The sequence below is a fragment of the Vidua chalybeata genome, chromosome 6, assembly GCF_026979565.1.
Source record: "Vidua chalybeata isolate OUT-0048 chromosome 6, bVidCha1 merged haplotype, whole genome shotgun sequence".
NCBI classification, from domain to species: domain Eukaryota; kingdom Metazoa; phylum Chordata; class Aves; order Passeriformes; family Viduidae; genus Vidua; species Vidua chalybeata.
Genome location: NC_071535.1, coordinates 43514828 through 43524046, shown reverse-complemented (window position 1 = coordinate 43524046; position 9219 = coordinate 43514828). Strand labels below are relative to the sequence as shown.

The 9219-nt window shown below is 43.0% G+C and overlaps 1 protein-coding gene across 2 annotated transcripts; it reads right to left on the bottom strand.

Annotated features, from left to right (window-relative positions):
* Positions 1-2471: 2471 nt before the first annotated feature.
* On the bottom strand, positions 2472-9219 carry COMMD9 (COMM domain containing 9). Of its 2 annotated transcripts, XM_053946330.1 has the most exons (6): positions 9121-9219; positions 8915-9040; positions 8433-8572; positions 7726-7760; positions 6404-6507; positions 2472-5587 (listed from the first exon to the last, which is right to left on the bottom strand). In XM_053946330.1, exons 1-6 carry the CDS (start codon positions 9169-9171, stop codon positions 5447-5449), a joined length of 597 nt encoding a protein of 198 aa, XP_053802305.1. In that variant the 5' UTR covers positions 9172-9219; the 3' UTR covers positions 2472-5446. The 2 variants fall into 2 exon arrangements, with proteins under 2 accessions (XP_053802305.1, XP_053802306.1); XM_053946331.1 differs by lacking the exon at positions 8915-9040 and having other exon boundaries at positions 9121-9205.

Genomic DNA, 9219 nt, shown 5'->3' with positions numbered 1-9219 from the left:
AGAGAAATGGGAGACCGAGCTCGCCATCTCCTGGAGAAAAAGAATTTGCGCTTTCAGGAATATTTCTTTTGTTGTGGCATCCTTTGATTCTCACTCTGCTTTCATTCACACCTGCCCAGCATGTCGGTGGGAGATAGTTAGGTGCTGTTCCGAGCCGAGCTGGGCCAGCAGTACCAGTTCAGGAGGTCGGAAGTACTCAGCTAAGTGGTTAATTTATATCAAATTCTCTCAGTGCCATTTAGGCTTGAGTGTTTTAGTAAAGTAAGAGGACTGTAAATCTAGGCTCATTTTCTTGTTTTCTGTTAAGTTTAGCCTGGTTATTTGGAAAAGGTTCTTTGTCCAGAGGGTTGCTGGGCACTGGAAACAGGCTCTCCAGGGAAGTGGTCACGGCACCAGCCTGACAGAGTTGAAGGAGTGTTTGGACTGCTGTCAAGCACATAGTGGGATTGTTGGAGCTGTCCTGTGCAGGGTCAGAAGTTGGACTCCATGACCCTTGTGGGGTCACTTCCAACTTGGGATATGCTGTCGCTATCGAGCAGGACGGGAATATCCACAATATGCCACGATTCTGTCTTTCCTAAAGGCCAGTGTTACAAAGCTTGGGAAGCTTGTGAGCTCTGACCCTGTCGTGGTCCCTCTTCTTCCTGTGATACTCAGTAAAATACACCAGCAAATTGTCACAGGGTGGGTGTGCTGTGTTGGTATTTTTGTTATGTATTTCATGGGTACTTCAGCAGCAGTATTGTCAGTGGCAAGACTTATAGGCACTAATAAGTCCAGAAAAGAAATTTATAAAACATCGAGCAGCAACAGTCAGATTCTTATGTGCTTAAAAAGGCAAGGGCTGTTTGGCCACTGATCCTTACAGGCTACTAGTGCATACCTATGCTTTTTTGAGTGTAACTGAAAAACTCAAGACCTTTAGCACATTCTCATCAGCCTTCCTATAAATGTGTCCCTGCTGTAGTTTGTGAGGTTTAATTGGTGATGGTAGTGCAGCTGCCTTCAAGCAGGGGCCAGATGAATGTGAATCATGAGAGCAGATGGAAACATTGGGCAGGATGAGCACATATTGATGGTGGGTAAGCCAAGGTCTTGCATTGTAATGATAGAGGGCTGTGTTGGTGCAGTGATATTGGAGACTAAAGTACATAATGTTAACCAAGTTATACCTTGGAGAAGTCAGTTAATAAGGCCCAAGCGTCACAAGCATTATTATAATTATTAAAAACAGAGCAAAAAATCAGCAACTACCTGCACAGCATTTGTGCAGACAGGGGGAAAATACATGACAGTTTGTGCAATTACTGTGTCATGGACTAAAGTTTCTGACTAAGGGGTCAAAACATTAGAAAAGGGTCTGGGGAGGTGGCATTCCTCAACTTCAAGTGCTGCCACTCTACAGCCTAGTGAGATTAATCTTTTAAGGGTATATAAAAGAGTGGTAAATGTATTAAACTGTGGATATTCTCAGCTCAGTCAGAGAGAAAGAGAAAGGTTTTCTAACCAGGCAAGAGCCTTGGAAACAGTTGGGAAAGAATGTAAATAATTCTCTAATCTATCCTGTTATTCACATTGTTTATAGATATGTTCTGCTGCTGTGTGTCATTCACTGCACACCAATGGTGTGACATGTTTTTACTCTATGACCAATGAAATTAGTCTTCTTGATGTTCTCTATATATAGAGCGGCGCATTTGAAAGAAATCAGAGCTCATTTTCTTAGCCTTCTGATCTGGAGTTCTCTGTTCCCGTCCTGCTCAACAGCGTCATTAAACCGCTACTTTTGTAGGGGTTATTATGACTCAGAATAACCATAGTTATAGAACAGCTGAGGAAATTACACCACTAGGTATGTTGTTCCTAGTACCAAACACTGAGATTAAGCTGGAGTGTTGTGCTTTTTAAAAGAGATATTCATTTAACAAGAGAACTATCCCAGATAGATCTCTTGATCCCAAAATGCCTTCTTCAATCCTGATCTGGGCAGGTGGCCCCATTTATATTAAAAGAAACTTTATTGTATCCAGTGAAAATTAGATTGCAAAAAAATAGAAACTAACATTTTTGACTTAGGTCAAAACAATTCTAAACCACATTACTAGTAAGAAAATAACTTGTTTGAAGTGAAACAGTAAGACCTCAGTTATAAACAAAGCAAAAACTTTGTATACATGTTAGTTTCAGAAGAGCTTGAATATATAAATTTCATGTATTACATGCAAAACTTAAATATTGAGTAATTATTATATCTTTACCAAGCCATCATGAGTCTCAGAAAGTCTTCTACTGTTTTAAACCAGTGTTTAAAGATCAGTAGTTGAAGTAGAAGCTAGGAACCTTAAAGGCATTTTCTTCCTAAGCTTTTCTTGCTCTCAATCACATCTGCACAATTTTTATTATTATTATTTAGGGTGTCTGAATACCCTAAAGTGCACATTTTCTTGCAATAAAAGGTAGCATTGTTTGTATTGTTTTGAATAATACAAAGTAGGCTTTAATATTTGTAATGCTTTTTCAACACTTTGACACAGATTCAACACAATGTCTGATTGTGAAATTACAAATTGAATTTAACTTGCATACCGTGTTTTACAAATAAATTTATCACTGTTTTGCTTACTGTAACTGAATTATCACCATTACCAAGTACACATGTAGAAAATGAATTTTCTATTTCTCAAAGACTGGAATGAGGATGGAGCTTTTAAGCTCCACTTCACAATGAAGGCTTTCGGTTTCCTGGCAGGAGTTCATTCAGGTGATTCACATACTATGACAGTTCATTCTTTAGTAATGTCCTTGGACAATTCTCCAGAAACACTTGTGGTGATGACCCCATTCAAGAGAGATGCAAACTGTTAAGTGAAGAATGGCCACTGCAATTCTGAAAGGCACAGAATACAGAGCTTACAAGGCTTAGTCATCAAAAGTGGAGAGGGACTTTACTGCTTAAATAGGACAGAAAAATGGAAAGGCAAGAAAGAAGTAAGCAAAAGAGGACAGTGTTGGCACAGTAACGAACTGGTAATAGAGTAGATGAATACATCATCTTTTAGGCTAGGCCTACCAAATAGCAGCAATATGTGGAGGGAGGATGAAAATCTAACTCATTTTAAGAGAGCAGTAATTTTATGAAGATCACATATGATTGCCTGCAGTAGCAGGCAGTTTATTCTCTTCCTGTGTAGCAGTCTCCATAAAAAGGACTTTAATGTGAAGTTCTCCTGCTGTCTGGGTAATGATAGTTCTACTCAATCTCCCTTGTTTTATATACCTTTTTCTGAGCAGTCTCAGCTCTTCTGGCTAAGGAGGTAAGAGTCCACAATAAAATACCTAACAATTTAGGCAAAGATTTGAAGGCAAGCTCTCACAGCATCCTAAATATTTGTCTAGAAAATACCAGTGTCTTCTTGCAGAATTACTTGACATCTACCCCTTGAAGTCACCAGATGTTTGGCACGTCTCTGGTCCAGTGAGCACGCTCCTTTTTGTTAAGACTCCACAAGCAACTTTTAGCTATCTGCAGAAAGCTCCACTCCACCACCAGAAAAGCCTTTTCAGTAAAAAAAAAATATCTTCCTTTACAACTATTCTATAGCTGTGTAATTGTTTTACATGAGAATAACTATCAGTTCTTCATTGCATTGGACCCTAGATTTTGACTGTAACTTCAGTATTGACCTCAAGGATTTCCTCTGTGTTTTGACTTCCTCAACTCCTCTAACACTGCAGTACTTCATCCTGAATTATTTACCTCCTCAGTGATTCTTACCTTCTAAAACACTACTATATAAACTATTCGTTTTTAGTTTTTTTTAAGGCTAGGCTGCAAAGGCAACAAAGTTTCCTCAAACTGAAGTACTCTGTTAGAGATGTTTTTCACAGCTTGAATCTTATAGAACATATTCGTAAATATCCATCTCCTCCATTGAGATGTCCCTATTATACATGAAATGTACCAGTTTGCCTTGATACCATACTAAGCATTATAATCTTTGCTCAAGACATTAACAAGGGACTTGACACAGTTCATCTTGATGCATGAGCTGCATTTCACCATTATCTTTTAAAGGCACAGCCTTCACTTATACTCTAGCCTGCACTTTGGGGAGATATGTAGAATTAATTAATAAAGTTCTTGTGGTTTATGCACTCTTCTTAAATGATTTCGTGTTTCCAAACACAACAAACAATGTTTTGTGTCTTGAAGGAGAGCCCAGTATTGTAGGAAAGATTGGATTTTGCCATAAACACATTTGGATACAGACTTCTACAGAAGCTTATCAGAAAGAAGAATCTGAATTTTGTTGATATTCTGCATTTAATTCCTCCACACTCACAATGCACATACATTTATAAACTTCTAGGTCAGGGTAATTACCTCTAATATTATACAGACATGATGCCCATGGAAAAAGGTACCCTGAAACTGTATTACAATGAAGAGAAGGAAGTTTAAAACATTAATCAATTTGAATAGGAAACACAAGATCCTTCTTCAGCAATAAACATGAACATCCATTAAACCAGCCTAGAAACTTGGCACCATCACAAAGAGGCTGAGGTAACTGAGGACAACATCTCATTTTGAGACTGAAAAGGATTCACAAAATCAATTAGGAGTTCATTCTTTAATTAAATGAAGATTTACTCAAACAACAGAACACTCTGAAGAAGTATAGGCACATATTGCCACAGCGGGGTTTCCTACAGCACAGACAACACCCTTCAATTCTTTATTCTCCCAGTTTGGTTTTTGTGCAGCAAAGACAAAGCCCGGAGTCCAATAAACCCCAAATGTGAATTACCTGAACTTCTTTTTTTCTTTTCAAACAGAAGGAGACAATTAGTTCTGCTAAAGATGTTCCGAACAGTCATTTTGCAAATGGTGCTATGAAGCTGATCAGAAGGGAATGTGTTGTAACATAACTGCCCTGTTTCAGCACATCATCCTGTAATAACAATCTGCAGCATAGCTATGCTTCATTGAGAGGGAGAGAGTGCTACATCCAGCAGGCATCTCAGTACATGCACATCCCAGAGAGAAGCACCCTCCTTTTGTTGGAAGGCAGCCCATTACCCAGCTTGAGCCTTTCAGATTCTCATTTCAGGACAGAGACTGAACTTGCTTCATTGGCTGCAGCTATTTGCTGTTTCCAGTTATGACCCTTGTGATTAAGCCAGGCTCTGAGCCCTGAAATCCTCTTCTGAAACAGTGAACAGTTTTTGTTCAACAACATAATAGGAAACCATTTTTTGGCATCTGACCAAATGAGTATTTTAGTGTTAGCTTTTCAAAAGCTATCTCATTAATTCAAGAAAGAAACCTCTTTAATTTTGTTTTGCTGAAATAGACAACATGTTACACTAGGCTGCAACTTCTGACAACTGTACGTAGAGAATACTTCCCTTCCTTGCTGCTGGAATCCATGCCCTTGAGCATTCATTTGTTTGCAACGGCAGAAAGTTGGTCCCGAATCCTTCCCAGACCTTCTAACATAGTGTCCAGGGTTTCTTTGCTCAGTTCCACAGTCAGTGCAGAAACAACAGGATTATTTCCACATAAGGCAGCATCTTCCTGAATCTTAAAATAGGAATGCAGATGTTAGTTGTATGAAAAATTAATTTGTGTTTTTCCAGAGCCACTACAAAAGTCAGCGCTTAATACATAGATTAAACAAAATGGTCTGAATTTGGAATCCAGCTCCATCCCGAAGAACCATGGCACATTTTCTAAGCTGTGTGCCTCACTAGTAAAGTGCACTCCCATTGACAGAGTGCAAGTGAACATCTACTGCTATGAGTATTGGGATATTTTGAAGATATCTGTGGCAGGAAGCCACATCTGTATCAAAAGCATCTCAGCAGATACCACATAGATACCACATTAACCCCACCCCACACACAGAAATTAGATTTTAATTCTTCCTCTGAATCCCACTCATCTGATTTTTATTGGTTGGGGGGATCCAAAACTCTGCAGAACACAAGCAGTAAATTAGGTATAGTCCCCAAATGATAGATGTGGCCAGTGAAGGAAGTTATTAGTAATCTCAAGTAATTTCCCAACTAATGAAATCAGCTAAACTTGCTGATGGAGTGCTTAGAATTAAAAGATGATGGCTTCATGATTTATCTTCTTTTTTTCTGTAGAAAACAATGGTGACTAGGAACAAACATGGTGACTTCTCACATCTTCATGCACACAAAACTTCTGTGCAAGAGAGCTTTCATCAGAGAAACCACTCCCATGCTCTGTGGCATTTCAGGTATCATCTCTGAGAAAGTCTAATGGCCCACCAGGCACAAGACAAGCACCAGATGCCTGTCTGAACTGGTTTTCCTGTCAAGTCAGGTGTTGGACTTCATTATTTCAGTCCTTCACAGCCACTGCCATTACCTTTAACTGCAGCAGGCAGGTAGGGACCGCCATTCTTACGATACTGTCTGAAGATGTCTTGATGTCCACCCTCCAGTCCATGTCCACCAGCCGAGGCAGGGAGACTGGGGGATTTAAAAAATGGCTCTGTTAGGCTCAGCAGCACACAATGATACCAGACCCTGCAACCTGTGACTACCACCATGCACAGGACTCTCCACTTCTGGCCCTGGGAAGCATACAAGTTTAGATCCTACTGTGTGGTTTCCCATTATTTTACTCTAGAATAAGCCAGTGTCTGAAGACCTCCTCATGACTCTGGAAGGGCAAAAGGGGTTCTCCCATCATTACATGCAATGATAGTTAAGTGCAAGAAGCAGAGGTAAATTCCCAAAGCAGCTGGGAGAAGGAGAGCAGTCAGATGTCTTCTCCACATCTTTATGCCCTGCCTTACTGCCTGCTACACTCAGCTAGTGTCTCATCATGAGTTGCTCTGGCACCTGCATGCTTATTGCTCTGCTCTGAAACTGGTAAGAAAGTACTCAGGAAAGCTCGTAAAATCTAGCAGTATAAAACATGTTATTTCAAGTTCCCCAACCAAAGCATCCTGCAGTACAACAAATATACTGACAAACTGCAATCTTCACATGCCTTAAAAATATTTCAAATATCATCCTAATTACATGCAACCTAACAGAAACCATTTAACAGGCGCAATACTGACATCAATAACTCAGCTGGAGACCTCTTGGGCCTACCCAAGGAAAAGAAAGACCGGTCTAACTTGCCTGCTAATGAAAGAGCTGTCTCAGCAGGCAATTGCAGCCTGTCTGGATTCTGCCTATTATAAGATGCTTAGTGTCTTCCTCAGGGGTTGATTGCCAGCCTTCCTACTGACTACAGACACTCACGTTGCTTCCTCTCTGTGCTTTATTGTCTAAGTGAATTTTTTTTCTGTATGGGGAAAGGCTCTCTCTCCCTGCTCCTGCTGCTTCCTCGCGCAGAGCTCCAGGGGGCAGTGCACAACTGGCTGCCTTGCTCCTGCTTTTGGAACAAATTCCAGTTCACAGTCTGTTAGGGCCAGCACTTAGCAGCATTTGCAACAACACAAAATACATCTGTTAAGGTTTGTATTTTAATTTGCAAAGACTGATTGTTGGTGGCTTGGGAGGGGCAGGAAACCATTCACTTTTTTATGTTAACACAGATCAATCTGTTGGAATGTCTGCCTTGGACCACTGCCTCGGTCCCTATGCAATGCACGTCAGATACTTCATAAACACAATACTAAGATAATCCATTATTTCCTAGCAGACAGTCTCATTCCTGAGATTACTACTTACTCTGACTGGCTTGTGCTTCATTCCTCCAAGCAGAGCTGTGAAAAAATGGAGAAAACAGTATCAACAGTGCTTTGAGAAAAAAAAAAAAAAAAGAGATAAGCATCTAGCATTGCTTATCCCCGACTGAAGGGTCGCCAGCAGTAAGAAGGAGACAGAGACTGCCTATGCTACTGAGTGCCATGGAAAGGCTGGGACTGGTGGGTAATGGCAGGCAAACTGGTGACCAGCCATGGGTTCTTCTGGAAGGGCAGCTCATTTAAAGTCCATACCTTCCTCCCTGGTTTTATCAAAGCAATGGGCTCGAAGCATTGAGATGTGCAAGCAGAACTGCCCTCCTCTGCCACCACCTCATGTATGCTCTATCACATACAGTGCTGCTGCACCTGAGCCATGGTGCCAAGGGGATGGATATCTGGACACTACCTAGATCTTCTACAGCTGAAATCCAGCCTTCTAAGTTTTATCATCAACAGTAGCATTTTTTCACCACACAACTGTTAAAATAAAAGGGGCTTTGCATATCGGGAATGTGGCCCACATCCATTTCAGAAGTCATGAGAAAACTCTGCGTGCCCATGGCTGTGTTTCATTGGCTATTTACAGAAACAAGACTCATGTTGCCAACTATTGACCAACTATTGTATCAAACCACGTGCACAGGCTTTAAATCTTCAGCTGAAAGCAAATGGCAGGTGGATAGCACTTACATATTCTCCAAGATTATCTTAGTCAAGAGGTTTTTCAGATTTTGGTGGAAGTTTTCTGGGAAGAGACAGAGGATGTCTTCTGCCCCGGTCAAGCCGCGGTACACCACGTGCCTGGTGAGGTTGTGCAAAGCAGACACCAGCTGTCAGGAGGAAAGAGAAGGGGCTGGTTTGAAAAGCATTACATACAGCACAGGACGGGCCCTCTTAGCCAGGACACACAGCTTATGCTGCGAGACTCACACCACCAGAGCCTTGGGCATCCAAGTACGGCCGACAGCCTTAGCAGGATAGGGCTGAGCTCCCCAGCGCCCCCCGGTTCGCAGCCTCAGCCCGCTCCCTTCTGCCGCGGGCGAGGGTCGCTGTTACCGCGCACGTCTCGTTTCCCGCACCTTCCCGAGGGCCTGAACCACCCCCGTGCTGGCACCTGCACGGTCCCGCGCGTTCCCTCCCGCCGGGGCCCGCGGCTGCCCTGCCCGCCCTACCTGCTCCGCTTCCTCGGCGCTGACGGCGAGCCCGGGGCAGGCGCGCTGCGCCAGCGGGCCGGGCGCGGCGGGCGGGCTGGAGAAGCACTCCTGGCACAGCTGCCGCACAGCGTCCTTCGACGGCGCCTGGCGGGGAGCAAAGCAGGGGCGCTCAGCCGCGGCCCGGCAGCGGCGACCCCGGCCCCCCGCGGCCCGGCCCCGCTCACCTTCAGCAGGATCTGCAGCGCCGCGAAGTCCCCGTCCCCCAGCGCCGCCATCTTGGCGCCGTCAGCGCGGCTGCGCTCCGCCCGCCGCCATCACGCGCC